General features: G+C 41.9%; 1 protein-coding gene across 8 annotated transcripts in view; it reads right to left on the reverse strand.

Annotated features, from left to right (window-relative positions):
• Window positions 1-16,622, reverse strand: part of SRGAP3 (SLIT-ROBO Rho GTPase activating protein 3) — a 255,586-nt gene extending 238,964 nt beyond the window's left edge. For 7 of the 8 annotated variants that reach the window (XR_013960989.1, XM_080676226.1, XM_080676225.1 and 4 more), the window contains exon 1: window positions 15,791-16,597. Coding sequence is in view for 7 of the 8 variants with exons in the window: in XM_080676226.1 (XP_080532352.1) it covers window positions 15,791-15,857 (67 nt within the window). In the remaining variant the exon portion in view is untranslated. Of the gene's footprint in view, window positions 1-15,790 lie in introns of all 8 variants that reach the window. The other variant, XM_080676227.1, reaches the window with a different exon arrangement.
• Window positions 16,623-17,269: the final 647 nt, after the last annotated feature.

The following is a 17,269-nucleotide window of genomic DNA, read 5'->3' on the forward strand; positions in this document are numbered from 1 at the left end:
CAGGCATGAGGCACAAGAATTCAGAACGAATAAAAGAAGGCCCCTGCACTCTGGGGCACTCATAGGGAGACAGAGACATAAACAACCCCATGGTAATAGCAGCATGCCCTGGGGAGGAGCTGGGCAAAAATAGAAATAATTAACATTTCTGCAGAACTCTAGAGTTTACCGTCTCACACACCACCTCATTTGATCCTCATGGCAACTAGCCTTTAGGGTAGGTAATGCCTCATTTTACAGATGAGGATGCAAGGATACAGAATGGAGAAGTCCCTCATTCAAAAGACAGATCAGACTGGTTTTATGACTAAATCCCAGACTCTGGACACAGCAGCACAATGGCTCCTGATTTTAACCCAGTACTTTAATGGTTGGACTTGACTACTCCCCCCCTATACCCATCTCTTCGAATTTTAAAAGAGCAGAGAAAAGAAAACATCTTCCACACTGCATCGGGGGGTGGGGTGAGGGAGGGGGAGATAATCCAGTAAAGTAATACAGATAATTTCAGCAATCATTCTTACAATACATAATGAACACCACAAGATGTTAAGCAAAACTTAAAAATCTCTTGCAGGTGTTTTCCTTCCTTCTTCCCTCCCTCTCTCCCTCCCTCCTTCTCTCCCTCCCTCCCTCCTTTCTTTCCTTCCTTCCTTCCATAGTGCAGCTGATGTCTGAACATCCTCCATAGCAGAAAAAATTGTCAACAAATACCTTACTTTTATTGTCAACTTGGTGGGTTTTTAAATTAGAAAAGTAATCACAATCACTATTTCAGAAGTCAATCAAAAATAAAAGAAAATAAGGGAAAAGGTCTCCTTTCTACTGTTCCCTGTCACTACCATCCTGCCCCCAACCCGACCTCTACCCGATTCCTAAGTCCCCAAGAGAAAGTATCATTATCAATCATTAAGAACTATGAGCCCTGGCCGGTTTGGCTCAGTGGGTAGAGCGTCGGCCTGCGGACTCAAGGGTCCCGGGTTCGATTCCAGTCAAGGGCATGTGCCTTGGTTGCGGGCACATCCCCAGTGTGGGGTGTGCAGGAGGCAGCTGATTGATGTTTCTCTCTCATCGATGTTTCTGACTCTATCCCTCTCCCTTCCTCTCTGTAAAAAATCAATAAAAAATATATATTTTTAAAAAAAAAAAGAACTATGAGACTCTTTTTATACACACCCAAATACACAAAGACACACATTTTTTATTTTTAAAAAATAGGATTGTAACACACAGAGACATACATACACTGATAGTTCAGTCTTTTCTTGGATAATGAAAGATTTATCCAAGGTCATTTAGCTATAAGCCATAAGCCAAGACTCAAACCCAGTTCTATGCAATTCCATCCTAACCACCTCCCCACCCCAACCCAGCCATATCACAGCTGCCTCCTTCAACAATCCATATTCTTGCCTCACTTACTTTTTGTGACTTTAATGTAACTATCCAGCCAGGATGGATTTCTATCCTCTTCAGTTGATCCCTGGCTTTAATTTCACCTTAAAAGCACTTATCCCATTACTGTACTTATCATCTTAAATATAATTACTATAAAATTCCTTTTCTGAAACCATTTCAATCTTTTACACCAGAAGTTGTGTGTTTCTCTTAGAAGTACCAATCTTTCTGACCCCTTAAATATTTTGATTGCTTCTGACCCTTCTCTAAATGAAAAGATGGTTCTGTCTTGGTCCTAAATAGCTCAGGAAATAATGTGGTGGGATAAGTTTGACCAATTCAGCTTTACAGATCAATATCAGAAATCACCTAGAATATTTTCAACAATTTATATCCATTCACTATAGGTTCCTCCAAGAACTCTGTACCATCCTTTCATAACACTCAACATTTTTATAATTACAAGTTAAAATATGTCTTCCTCCTATGGAGTCAGGGAACATAGTAGAAACTAATAAATATTTGTTAAACTAAATAAAAGTAAACTGGCCCACCATGTTCTCAACATTTCTTTCCCACTATTCCCAATAGCATATAATTCTGTTTCTTGCAGAGAGCAGTGGGGCCTCCGTCATTTTTTTGGTGCAGAGTTTCAATGGTGATATTATGCCAAGTATGAGATCCAGCAAGACAGATATATTCAGGGTGGGGCCTAAAGCAAGAGGATTGGGCCATACACTTAGTCTAAAGCCCTACATGAGCTGAGGGTCAAGAGACAAACTCAAAAAAGCACAACCAGGCAAAAGGTCAGGAGTCCAAATGGCCAGGGTAGGAGATCAAAAAGTCTAATTCTATAAGGCTGTCTCCAGCACCGAACTTCTCCCAACATAGACACAGCTGATCCTTACAGCCAACTGGCCTGGAGGTCAATTCTTCCCAGTGATACCAACAACAATAAAGACTTAATTACAACAAGGCTGTACACACAGTCCACAAAGGGGTGCACCAAGAGTGTCCACCTCAGGTTAACTGGAGAGGCAGACCCACTGGGCCATATTGGAAACCTAGCACACAAATCTACCTTACCAACTCAGGGAAGCAGTGAAAATGCAGCGTCAAAGAATCAGATCACAAACGAAAGAAATGGAGGAAAACAAACGACTGGATATAAAATTCAAAACCACGGTTATAAGGCTTTTTAAGAATATCCTAGAAAAGGCCGATAAATATAACGAGACCCTCGAAGATATGAAAAAGGACCAACTAGAAATTAAACATACACTGACTGAAATAAAAAATATTATACAGAGACCCAAAAACAGACAAGAGGAACACAAAAATCAAGTCAAAAAATTGAATTACAAAGAAGCAAAAAACACTCAACCGGAAAAGCAAAAAGCAAAAAAAAAAAAAAATCCAAAAAGTTGAAGATAATGTAAGAAGACTCTGGGACAACTTCAAGCGTACCAACGCAACATCAGAATTATGGGGGTGCCAGAAGAAGAGAGAGAGCAAGATACTGAAAACCTATTTGAAGAAATAATGACCTAAAACTTCCCCCACCTGGTGAAAGAAATAGACTTACAAGTCCAGGAAGCCCACAGAACCCCAAACAAAAGGAATCCAAAGAGGACCACACCAAGACACATCATAATTAAAATGCCAAGAGCAAAAGACAAAGAGAGAATATTAAAAGCAGCAAGAGAAAAACAGTTAGTTACCTACAAGGGAGCACCCATACGACTGTCAGCTGACTTCTCAACAGAAACTATGCAGGCCAGAAGGGAGTGGCAAGAAATTTTCAATGTGATGAATAGCAAGAACCTACAACCAAGATTACTCTACCCAGCAAAGCTATCATTCAGAATTGAAGGGCAGATAAAGAGTTTCACAGACAAGAAAAAGCTAAAGGAGTTCATCACCACCAAACCAGTATTATATGAAATGCTGAAAGGTATTCTTAAAGAAGAGGAAGAAGAAAAAAGTAAAGATAAAAATTATGAACAACAAATACATATCAACAAGTGAACCTAAAAATCAAGTGAATTAAAAACCTGAGGGACAGAATAATCTGGTGAATATAATAGAGTCAGGGGCATAGAAAGGGAGTGGACTGATAATTCTCAGGGGGAAAGGAGTATGGGGGGTTCATGAAGAGACTGGACAAAAATCATACACCTATGGATGAGGACAGTGGGGGGGAGGTAAGGGCAGAAGGTGGGGTGGGAAATGGGTGGAGGGGAGCTATGGGGGGAAAAAGGAGAAATAATTGTAATAATCTGAATAAAAATTTATTTAAAAAAAAAAAAGAAGTATTTAGTTACCAAGTATCAGAAGCCAGGGAGTGACTGTTTTTCTGCATCCATTTCCCCAAGATCATATATCTTCAGGAGATCCAAAAATACTGTCTGGAAAGACCACTATTCCAAATAAAGCCCAGGTAAAATAAAAAGTAATGTACTGTCCAACTCTACTTGGAAACGTCCTACTGAGACAACAATTGGAGGGCAGGCATGCCGCTCAGCCTTATGTGCATTCTTTATTACAAATAAAATCAGAGAAGTGACATCTACTCTTTGGTGTTCTTGAAGGTGACTAAAGTATTTCATTGTAACATGTCTCTTATGTCCTCTCTCTCTCTCTTTCTTTCTCTCTCTCTCTCTCTCTCTCTCTCTCTCGTTCCTTTTAAGGCACTCTAAGATATGGAAGGTCCCCCTACCTCTGAGCTCCAATCTTTCAGTAAGAATTCTACGTGCCTACAGGGCTTTCTGTCTGACAAAAAGTTGGAAAACACACTGACCTATAGTAAACTATATTCTGAAGATACCCTCACCAACCATTTTAAGCCAGGGGAGAACAGGTTACCACTTTTGGGAACAGACTAGCAATCGGGAATCTCAAAAGTTCCACTGATGACCAGGAACTCCAGAAGAGAACAACAACAAAAAAAAGGTAAATCAGAGGGAAGGTGCCATCAGAGAGGTTAACCTGCTCCTGAGACTAAATTCTTTGCTTTAGACAAGACTCTCTTTTTAGTACTTCCTGCCAAAGTACTTCCTGGGTACCAACAGGGAAGTGAGACTATAGGGGATTGGGAAGGGGGAAATTTTACCTGAATGTGACTGGAACAGATGTGGGGTCGGGGGAAGTTCTTGATAAGTCAGCTCTGTTTCCCCCAATTTTATACAGATTTGTGGGGATAGAAGTGGCCAATACAAGCCAGCTACCACAATCCCCCACCCTAAAGGACCATCCAAACACATGGAAGATCAGGCTTATTGACTGATGTTCTTACTTGACAACATCTGTTTATTTTTAGGCCATACTCTGTCTATTTCAGACCTAGGTCTACACGCCTTTGATGATTTGTTTATCAGTTTTATTTTTATAACTTTTCATAAAAGATCTACTAGTATGATCCCATTTTTTGTTACATAAGATATAAAACAGATTAATAGAGATATAGAATCTGGAAGATAATATATTGAATGTTTATAGTGGTTATCTCATGTATTGGCTTCTAGATTCCTTTTTTATATTTTTCTGTATTTTCAAAACTTTAAAAATAATGAGCATGTACATATCCATAATCATTAAAAAATGTTATTAAAAAAAGGCTCTTATCCACCATTTCCAAGGTCAAAGGCTCATAGGATCCAATGGTTAAAAAGAACTTCAAGCTCCTCTCATTTCAAATCTCATCTCCCACCACCCCTCCATTCCATCTACTATGAATTTCAGCCACATCAAATTTCTCACCATTTCCCAAGTACCCAGGCTCTTTCATGACCATCCCATACCTTTGCACAGGCTGTTCTCTCTTCAGGAAATGCTTTTTATCATCTTGAGAGCTTCTACCCATCCTTCACAGCCCTACTCAAAAGTCCTCTTTCCTATAACAACTCCTCCAGCTCTTCCAGGCAAAGCTGACACGCTCACTCTGAGTTTCCACAGTGTGTGATTCCAGTATTATTTCAGCACTTACTGTATTATAATTGATTAATCTATGTTTGTAACTATAAGTCTATTAAAGACAGGGATGGAGACTATATTTTACCCATTTTGTGTCCCCATATTAGATACATACGCAACTAATGAAAAATATTGGATTCCCTGCAGTACCCCTGCAAGTAGCACCTGGTCTCTCTACCTCATTCCCCTCTAAGTCATCAACTGGATTGCTCTGCATAGATACAATTATCCCTTCTGTGGATTAATTTTCCTGAATTATCTCTCTGTCAGGGTTTGGGGAAAGCCTGGCTCTGCTTTATTATGTGCCTCTAGACTGCAGTTCCTAGCTGGATCCCATGGACCCCAAAGCAAAATATCTACAAGTGATTGTGTGCAAAGTCCATCACAAGGACATCTACATTCATTCCTTCAATCAACAAATATTAGGATCACCTGTTATATACCAAGTGCTATTCCAGGTGCTAGCAAAACAAATGAACAAAAGAAACAAAACTCTTGTTCTTACAGACTTTCAATTCTGGTAAAGAGAAGAAATAAACAAAGGGAAAATATCATATAGTCATAAGTGCTCTGCTAAGAATTCATGTCAGCAGACCCAGTAGTTACTCCATGGCTACTTAAGATTGAGTGGTCAGGAATTGACATGCAAGCTGAAAGCAGAATACCTAAAGAAGCCAGCCATGTGACAATCCAAAGGAAGAAGATTCCAGAAAGAGGGAAAATCTAAGTGCAAAGGCCCAAAGCAGGTCCAAGCTTGGAGAATTCAAGGAACCAGGGAAGTGGACAGGTAATGTGGCCAATGTAGGCAGAGCACAGCTTTGTAAGCTGTGGTAGGGTTTTGGATCCAATTCTCATGCAGTGAGATGCTACTGAAAGGTTTGGAAACCAAGAGTGACATAATTAGATTTAAACTGTGTAAGAATTACTGCTGGTTGCTGTGGGGAGAACAGATTATGAGGACAAGGGAAGAAGCAGGGACACCATGCAGGATACTGTCTTTCAACTGGGGCCTATTTTGCTATTTTGCACTCCACCCCTCAGGGAACATCTGGCAATGTCTGGAGACATTTTTGGTTGTCACAATTTGGGGAGGGGAGGGCTACTGGTATCTACTGGGTGGAGGCCAGAAATGCTGCTCAACATCCCACATTGTGTAGGACATTCCCCCCTCAACAACAAAAAATGATCCAGCCCAGAATTCGGAAAGTGCAGAGGTTAAGAAACCCTGAGTTAGGAGTCTGTTGCCATGGTCCCAGCAAGAGGTGATGGTGGTCTGGGTCAGGATGGTAGCAGATGCAGAAGGGAGGAAACTCGCTGTAATTAATATTTTAAAATATTAAAGGTTTTCTTCCATATTTCCTTAGACCCCTTGGGCCCGATTCAGGCAGGGAAGGCATTCTGTGTTCATTGCCTCAGAGAAAGACAATACAGAGAAAGACTTAATTCTTGGCTTTTGACTTTCCAAAGCCTAGCCTTCAGAGAGAATAAAAAGAAATGTGGATTATAGACAATAGCTGTGAGAGAATGTTTGATGACAAAGTGCCAGGTTATCACCCCTCTTGCCCTCCTTTCTCCTTCCAGCCCTACACATGAATAAAGATTTCAGGGAGTCATGTGTATACAGATTTTATGCATGCATAAGAAAATAACCTGCACCCTGTGTCACCCCAAACATGCCCAGGAACAGAGAGGAGCTAGGCCACTTCCCCAGGCAGAACCCCAGGGAGACAGTGGAGAGGAGAGTGCTGGGCGTGGCAAGACAAGCCTGAGACAAATGTCCAGTCCCTCACCATCATGGCATGTGGGCCCCAGGATGACCCCTGATGCCTGCAAATCACATGGAAGGAGATGAAGAGGGGGCATGCAAAGGAGCCTCGGGATTTGAAAAAGGAGGATCACTGTCACAGACTGACCCCTGAATACCCAGTAAGAAAAAGAATAGACCAGTAGTGCCAAATCAAGCAAACGTCCTTAGTGCTGCCTGTTTCAACCTGGATTTGGGATACAACACTGGAGGAAACGAGAGAGGAAACCCCAAATTGACTTAGATTTGTTGCTGCCAACCTCCAACAGAATAGAGGTGTAAAATGGAATTAAGTTACAAAACATAAAGAAAAGCATATTTCTCATGCACCTGGATTTTTGGCTGAGATTTGTTCACTCTAACGTGCAATGAGCCATGGGCTTCTGTGTGTTCATCTGCACCATTATCACCTGGCACTAACCGCAATCCCAGAAGCCGTGCCTAAGCCCACTCAAGGCACCTTGAACACCGCCTGCAGTCTAGTGCACCCCCTTACTGTCATACACAGATGGGCACATGTGTACATGCCATGCATATTGATCAGGGTGAGCTGTCACCAAATTACCACTTAAATCAATGGTTGAGCGCTCTGTAATTGGAAATGTCAAAACCAACATTTTCTAAGTGACCTCAAAACAGCACACTGATAACACTTAGCTGAGTTAGATGTGCTTTTGTCTTACCTCTTCCCTTCTTCAAATTGCCCTCTGAGAGAAGTATAAAAATTAGGGAAATGGGCAAAATGCAAAAAGAGAAAGAATCTGGATAATCCACAAACCATGTACATTTCCAAAATGTAATCTCAAGAACAGAGTCTTGAAAGATGTTCCATGAAAAGGATCTACAGATGAAATAAGTTTGAGGAAGGCCCTGACCCTTTTGGAGACTCCCACCACTTAATACATTCAAGGTTCCCAGAAGTCCTGTGGGAAACAAACTTATTTCATTCTGTTTATGCTAAAACTTCCAAAACCTATTTGACCACAAAAATATTTCTTCCACCCAACGCCTCCAGTCTCATGGAATACACCTAAAGGAACACTACTCCAAACATAAATTGGCCTAATAATTAAACAAATTAAGAGAACAGCACCAAAATCCCACTCCTGGCCAGCTAGGATATTTTAGAAATAGCAACAAGCCATCAGGAATGAAGCATTTACAAGTGCAATTGAGCCCAGGACACAGCTTTCTATGTCCTGTGTTAGGCCAGAGGTTCTGAAATTCAGCATTTTTAGAAGGTCAACCCCTGTCACCTTCTTGGCACTTACAAGGAAAGGGCCAGTTTCTGAACCAGCCTAACCTCTTCTCCTGATCTCTCCAATCCTTAACCTGTCATATATTTGCCTCATTCTGTTTTCCAAAGCACCACTCAGCTCTGCCTCCCAGGCAATCTCTCCTTGACAGCCAAGATATTTTATAAACATCAACAAGCCATCAGGAATGAAGCATTTACAAGTGAAACCAGGGCTTGCCCCACCCGCCAGAGCAATTCAACTCCATACATTTATTGATCACCAATTAGATCCCAAGAACGAGGCTATAGCAATAAATCAAGCAGATAGGGCTTTTGCCCTTCTGGAAATATGGTCTAGAAGTGTCTGCTAGCCGAATCCTTCTCTGAACATTAGTTTCCACATCTGGGAGGGAAAAAGTAGGAGACTTGGACCAGAAGACACTTAAGATTTCTGTTTTTATATTTCCAGGTTGATAGAGGTAGAGCTGTCAGCCTCTGTCAAGTCTATAGGAGTGTTTCCAGTCAGCTAGTTTCCCAAAGATGACTCCCTGTGGTGGGAGTGAAGAAGGGACTTGACACAGCTAGGGGACATCAAGTGGGGGCTAAGAGAGGTTGGATGAGAAGATTCGTGGAAATGTTAGGGCGGGTAGGAAGTCAAAGATTAAGACCCATCCCAGACTGCCCCCTCCAAGGAAGAAATCCTTGGGTTTCAGAGCCACGTTGCCTTGGTGTGCATCTTGCCTCCCTACACAACCAGAAGTCAGGAAGACTGGTTTAAACCCTAGCTCTGCCACTATTTGCTATGTAATCATATGCAACTTACTTTGTTTCCCTGAACTTTAGCCTTTAATCTATAAAATGGGACTAATAATTACTATCTCTCAGAATTATTGGGATCACAAAATTAGATACTGACTAAATGACTGAGACCTAGAGCTAAATAAAATTTAATTACCTCCCACTGCTAAATAAAGCTGTATAGCCTGAAGCATGGCTTATAACAGTCACTAAATGAATGGGTGAATTGCCGAAACCGGTTTGGCTCAGTGGATAGAGCGTTGGCCTGCAGACTGAAGGGTCCCAGGTTCGATTCCGGTCAAGGGCATGTACCTTGGTTTCGGGCACATCCCCATTGGGAGATGTGCAGGAGGCAGCTGATCGATGTTTCTCTCTCATTGATGTTTCTAGCTCTCTATCCCTCTCACTTCCTCTCTGTAAAATATAAATAATATAAAAAAAAAAACCATGATCTATAATTGTCCCATAAAATACCTTGAAATATATTTAAAAAAAAATGAATGGGTGAATGAATGAATGAATGACAGAGGTTTCTGCTAAGGAAAGGTCATCCCTAACAAATAAATGTTTGTTGTAAAAACTCCAAAAATGGCCAATATAGACCTCCAGGTCCACTGATTCCCCAGACTGGGAGGCGCCTGAAGTACAGTGCTCCTCAGCCACACCCCACCCAGACTGTGACAAACATCACTTCATCAAACATCACCTTGGCTTTCAACCTATCAGCCTTCACTAAATCCCTACTAATAAATGTCTCCCCTATCAGAGACAAAGAAGGAAATTCAGCAAACCAATAAAACCCCTGCTTTCAATGGAACAGAAAGTATGGGTATTATCATGGGCTAAATGTTTGTGTTAATCCACACACAAATTCAAATGTCAAAGGCCTAACCCCCAATATGATGGTATTTTGTTGTGGGTGTGGCCTTAGGAGGTGATTAGGATTAGATGAGATAATGAGGGTGGTGCCCTCCTGTTTGGGCTTAGTGCCCTTTTAAGAGAAAGACAGAGAGCTCACTCTTTCTCATTACACAAAAGGAAAGGCCATTTGAGCACACAGCAAAAAGGCAACCATCTATAAGCCAGGAAATAGGCTCTTACAGAAATTGTATCTGCTGGCACCTTGATTTTGGACTTCTCAGTCTCCAGAACTGTGATAAATAAATGTCTGTTGTTTAAACCACCCAGTCCATGATACTGTGTTATAGCAGCCTGAGCTGACTAAGTCAAATGTCAAAGAAAATAACTGCTTGAGCCATGAGTTATAAGAGTAAAACTTATTAGTAACTTATCAGCCACTCCCTCAACCAATTGTGTGCCAAGCATTGGGGAAACAAACATGATCATAAGTATTTCTGCCCTCAAGAGTTCAGAGCCAAAGGACTAAACACAAAATTGTAATAAAGGATAATAAGGCTCAGAATAGAAGGTCAGATGTGAGAGAACCACTAATTCTGCCTAGAAGAGTTAGGAAGGCATCATGGAAGAGGGTATCATTTGAGCTGGCACTGAAGAATGGTTAGGAGTTGGTGAAACAAAAAGAGGAGGGATGAGAGCAGAAAATGGGGCAAGAATTGGAGGTAGAAAAGGATATACAGAATCCAGAGATAAGGGATGTGGTTGTAAGAGCAGACAGGCCTATTTAAGAGAAAACAACTGAAGATAAAACAGGAAAATTGGCTGAAGGCCCATCACCAAGACTTTTTATGGACTTCACCTTGTAGGCCAGAAGTTGCAAACTAGTTGGCCATGAACTAAAACTGTCCTACTGTCAGGTTTGTTCAGACACTGTAGTGTTTTTTAAATCTGAGTTGCCATTTAAAAATCAAGAGATTGTCTTTATGGCCTTAGATTTGGCAAAGAATTTTTAGATATGACACCAAAAACATGAGGGAAAATACAAAAATGGATACTCTGAACTTCATAAAAATTAAAAACTTTTGTGCTACTAAGGACACCATCGAAAAAGTGAAAAGACAACCCACCGAATGGAAGAAAATATTTGCAAATCAAATATTTGATAAGGGACTTATATGTGGAATATATAAAGAATATTTACAGCTCAATAATTTTAAGAAATTTTAAAAATAAAAATCAGGCAATTTTGTTTTAAAATCCAGTTTCACTTGAAACGCTGAAAGAACTGACCACTTCTGAGCTCACATTTCATGGCGATGACAAACTGAAGCTGTGCAATGGCTGCCTCCTCTAGGTAGCTCCCTAATCAGCCACAGTCCCCATGACTCCTCATTGCTTCCCCAACCCAGCCTGCATTCCTTATTGAATCCTGTTGAAGGCAATCAGGGTTTCGAAGATGGCTGTCCAATCACTCTATGGCACAATCTCTTTAAGACTGAACTCATCTGGCCCTCAGTTGGAAATTTTGTGTTTTGTGTGTTGTTGTTTTCTTCACTGATTCTTTTCACCATATTCCAAGAAAACTGTTAGAAAGCAAAGAATATACCATATACTTTGCATCTCTCAAAACACCCAGCACAAGACTAAGAACAAAGTAGTATTGAATGAATGCATAAATGAATGCATTCTCTGTGATCTTCTTCAATACCTGCTTTTCTTCTCCAAAATTATAGACTTTTGCTATTAAGATAGACTAAAATGATGAGAGGCATGTAATAAAAAATAAAACACTAAAGTCAATCACTGCATTTCTATTTCAATTTTCCATTAGGTTGAAATGGAAATGGGAACTCTGAATAAATGTAGAACAGACCATTATGTCTGACAGCAAGATGAATTAGAGCCCAAGATACTGAGAATGCCTGCAAATAAGATTACCAAACACTATCAGTGGTCTTTGAGGGAATTATGAAAAATAGGATAGGTGCCAATAAGCTGTAGATGGGCAAATGTTGTTCTAACTTCAAAAGGGGAACAAGTTATAACTTGCCAGTTTCTGACTAGAGAATATGCTGTCACTCTCAGGCAAGATTCTTGAACAGATTTGTAAAGGGACATTTGTGAGTACATCAGTCAGGAAGCAATGTCCATTTGGAACCAGCACAAGGTCACCAAGAACAAGTCATATTAAATTCATTTCATTTTCCTTCTCTCTGACAAGGATCCTAGCTAGTAGATTGAAGAAATAGAGCAGATATAAATATATATGTTTGCAATGAGGGTTTGGGCAGTGAAAAGGCTAATTGAACCCTTGGGCTATATTAATAAAAGCATTACATACAGCGTAAGAGAGGTGATAGTTGTTTTCTTTCTCTGATCACATCTAGAGGATCTCATTTAGAACTTAGTACCACTCTTGAAGACGGCTTTTGGTAGTGTCATCTTTTAGAGATCTATTTGGCAAAGTCTCTTTAAAAGCATAAAGCTCTCATTCAGATTTCTGGCATCTGTTGAAAAATGGAAAGATCTGGCTAGGCCTCCATTCCTAAATGGTCAACTGGTTGAATCCAGGTAGTGATTGCCCTTTTGTACAGGACATGCACCCTCAGGCCCATCATAATCACTACCACCCATTCTTATATTGCCTTCACTGAGGTAGTGCATCACCTGTCACAAATCAACTTACTTGGCCATCATCACTCATTTATTCTACGTGCCAAACACCCAAATGCACTGGAGTTTGCAACCCAGGATGCAGTAGAGTCAAAGGAGAGTGAAGATAAGCAGCAGAGAGTTATTGTAAATCAACAAATGAGGATAATCATAGTCTAGGGGCTATGATCAGAGTCTCCAAACATCCAATGGGTAGTCATAGAGAAGAAGCATCTGTCTTGTTCTATGAAGTCCCAAGAGGCAGATACTATGGAACCAATAAATGGATGAGAGACTTATTTATCCCAACATAAAACCACTTACAACAGCCAGAGCTGTCCAAAGATAAAGTATGTGGGTTTTGGAAGTGATGAGTTCCCCATCACTGGAAATGAACAAGCATATGGTATACTACTGCATTGCAGGTATTTAATCAAAGGAATTCAAGTATCTGATGAAGCAAGAAAAGGCATGAGTCTGAAATTTTTACAACAGGAAGAAAAATTGCTTTAAAACATTTCCTTGGTTGGGTCAATAAATTCTCTAAAAAGAGATAAAAGAGAGTACGTTTACAAAGAACTCAGTATCATTTTTAAAAACCAAAAGTTCCCCTCACAGAAGTCACAGAGGACAAAATCTGTCTAACTAGGTGGTGTGTTTGCAACAAATTGGTCAAATGCTGCCCAGAGAGAAAGATAACTGGCATCAGGCATTATTTTTGGTGATTGGTCAAACATTCTTCAGAGGCAAGCAACAAAGACAAGGGATCAAAGTAAGAGGGAAAACAATGGAATACCACAAAGAGGCAGCCATCCCCACCACAAAACTGCCATCTGCTACTGACATCAATCCTTCCAGGGGCAGCTGCAGGCAAATAATGTATCAGGGAACACTGGGCCTGGCAGAAAACCTGCTGCCTTCACATTTCAGTCTTGTGACCTTGGGCTAGTCATTTAACATTACAAAGCTTCAGTTTCATCATCTCTAAAACCGAGTTCATCTGAACCCTTTCTGAACCTTGTGTAAACCAAGAGTGGTGATATCTGGGAGTGACCCACAGAAACTGTAGAGCCCTGTACACAAAATAATAATGATGAGGAACAAAGAATTTTGAAAGAAAAGATTCCAGATGGTTTGGGGCACAGCAGCATCCTGACCTTAATTGTGTGGGTGTCAACACTAAAGGAATAAATTTAAACTCTTGTAACTAGAATGCAGAGGCGTTTAGAGTCTGGAAGAGACAAGATCATTTGGGCAAATTTCCTGCTGAAATGCATTACCTTGTACTTGCAAATTAGTTTTTAAAATAAAGGTGAAATGTAAAAAGTAAAAGAATGAGCCAGAGCCATAAATGTTTAATAGATCTTCCAGCAAAGTTCACTGGCCCAGTGGTAGCAATCCTTCAAAGTTATCAGCACATATCCTACCAACCTGTCCATAACTCAGTATCCCCTTCTCTATTATGGCTTTTTTCAAGGGAACCTCCGTTTATTAAAAAAACTCACACAATTTAGTCTTAGAAAATATAAACTCTCTAATTTACCCGAGCAGTTGGGTAAATTCAAATCTCTGACCAGGGCTTGTTTCTAAATTTTCAGCAAAGCTGAAGCATTATAAGTCACTGTTTTCTACAATGAACTGAAAACTAAAGGGGAGGAGAGCAGAGGGTTTTCTGCTTATTTCATCCTGGGGTCTACCCAGAGGTGATTAGCATGTGAGGTTCGACCAGAACTAAAAGGCACAAGACAGTTGGCGAGACTGGAAAAAAACTAAGGCTCTCCCCTGATGGCTGCTCCCCTCCCAAGTTTCCCAAGCATCTGAAGCGTGTACAGCAGCTGTGACTGCCCGGCCTTTGGCCGTTCCTGGGGAGGCAACCGCCTTTCTGGGTCACTGAGTCTTGAGCTGCAGCAGCACCTAGAAGCAGATGTGGCAACCTCAGATCAGCTGAGCTCCAAATAACCAACTTGCCCAACAGTCTACTCATCACCTCAAGGGGAGGGAGGCACCAACATCCACTGAAGAGGTATCCTGCCTTTACTCTTTCTAAGAGAGACCACAACACACCCGTGTCGCAACAAGGAGAACTGTGACCAGAAAGAAAACAGATACTAAGAGGGACAGACCCCAGCTTCCCTAAGAGTATTTTCAGAGAAAGGGTGAGGAATGGTGCTTTTAGGTTTTCCTTGCCAAAGCTAAGCCTAGAACTCATGAGGGTGGGAGAAGCCTGGCCTGTATGTCTATGCAATTGTGTCCAGTGTCCTTTTTCGCCTAGCTATTGTGGATTTAGGGAGGGGCTTCTGAGAGGGGTGTGCACCAAAGCTGGAACACGCAGCCAGAGGTCATCTCACCCTCCTGGTTGGCTTCCCCTGGCACCACGGAAGCCAGGCAGCACCTACCAGTCGACACAGCGCACTGAGCTGTTGGCTTTGAATGAAAACTGATGACCCTAAACGCTAGTGCATGGAAGGTGATTGGGGCTGCACACTGCAAGAGAATATATTTTCTGCACCAAGCTCCCTCCTTATACCTAAATGCCTGCATTAGTTTGGATCAATATGCCCCATAACAGTTAATCCATGGCAACCCAGGCCAACTGAGAGACTCTGACAAAGCAGTGCAGCCTCCCTGTGCTACTTCCCTGTGCACATGCATGTGAATTTCAGCCCAGAGAAAGACGCAGAGGCAAAGCAACAACAACATAAAGGAGAAAGAAAAAAACATAGTAGACCGTAACAAATAGACACCATATTAAGGGACTTTCAGGAGGCCTTAGAGTGACATGTCACGGCCAAAATGATGGAGTATCTGAGACACTCCTAAATCCGGGGTCGGATCCTCCTCGCACACCTGCAATGCAGTGATCGCTACCACTTCATAATCCATACACCCAGCACCAGCGCTCTCTGCAGTTGAAACCAGTCTGGACTTGTACAGCTGCCACTGTTTCTCCTCACAATAAGATTACTGATGCATAACAACATTTCATCATGGCAGGGAGGAAAAGGGGGAAAAGCCGAAGCAAGGGAATAAGAAAGGGGTGGGGAGGCATGAGTCCCCGGCCCGCATCTCACCTTTTATTTGGGCTTCATATTCAGCAATGATCTCTTTGTCTTTCTTGAACTTTGTTTGAGATGACATCTTCCAATGTGGCCAAAGGCACTGACAGGCTATTTAATTTATATCTCCTTTTCTTCCCGTATTCTCTCTCAAATGGCACTGGTCGATTTCACAGGTTTAGGGGCTAATCTCTTTCACTTGGCTGCAGAGCCAGAGGGGGAAAAATCCCTCTCCAGGAAGGAAAATTCTCTTTACTCGCAGAAAAATGTCTCTAGTAGCTTGGTCTGGTCAGCTCCTCTTGCAAAAGAACCACTACCCTAGGAGCACAGTAACCTGCCCCAGATTTTCAAGATTTTTCTTCCAAAAAATAAAAACCAAGAGCGCGCGCGTGCGCACGCACACACACACACACATACACACTCACACACACACACACACACACTCACGCATGCACTCGCACACTCATCTGGACACGCACACACACAGTCACAATGCACATACACACACCCTCACTCACACACACACCCTCACTCACACCCACTCACACACACACAGACACATCCACAAGAGGTGCGGCGCCTCCTTGGTGCTGCAGTCAGTCTCTGGCTGTCTTTCCAAGGCTCTGCTAAGGAGATGGTCAGGTTGCCAAAGGGCCAGTCATCTCGCATCCTCCCTCCCTTCAGCGCCTCTGGTCTGATGTACAGTGGGGATCAAAGCCAGAAGAGCGAGAAGGAAGTTCTGCTGCAAGGCTTAAGCTCCGGTGAACCCAGAGTAGGACTGCTCGCCCTGCAGGGCTGGCTGAGCACTCCCCCACCAACCTCACCCTCGTCACTAAGCTCCACCTCCCGGATTTTATAACAACTGACACATTGTAGCCTACAGGAGAGCAGAATTCACTGCAAGCAAAAAGAGGAAGAGACAGTCACAAAAGGCAAGGCAGCAGGAAAAAAAATCAGGCTAGGAAAGCCAGAGAGGCCCCTGCAAACTCCTACCATTAGCAGTGGGGTTAGGGAATTTTCTTCCAAAATCTCTGAAAGGTCCACCTTTTCTTTGTATTTTGCAATTTATCCAATTTCTTAAAGCAACAGCTCTGTGACAATTTGTCACTCTGTGGGAATTGTCTAGCAGAGTTGAGGGGCTACCCATGTAGGCATATTCATTAATATTTTTTTGAGCAATTGTGGGGTAGCAGGGACAATGCCAAGCGTTTCAGACATGCAGTTTTGCGAACCCTTCGAGGGCAAGCATGCTAGAAACACCCAGCTGCCTTTGTCTCTCACTGGGCTTTAGGCAAATTAATTACTCATTGAGCCTTAGTTTTCTCACCAATAAAATGGGCTTTGGGGGCTTTTTCATTCAACAAATATTTATTGAAAGCTTACTATAGGTCAGGCATTGTTCTGGGCACAGGGATACAGCAGTGATCAAAATAGGTGAGAAAATCCCTGCCTTCCTGAAGCTCTAAGGTCTCCACATCACACAACTCCAGGAAG

This window comes from Plecotus auritus (assembly GCF_963455305.1).
Source record: "Plecotus auritus genome assembly, chromosome: 6".
NCBI lineage: Eukaryota > Metazoa > Chordata > Mammalia > Chiroptera > Vespertilionidae > Plecotus > Plecotus auritus.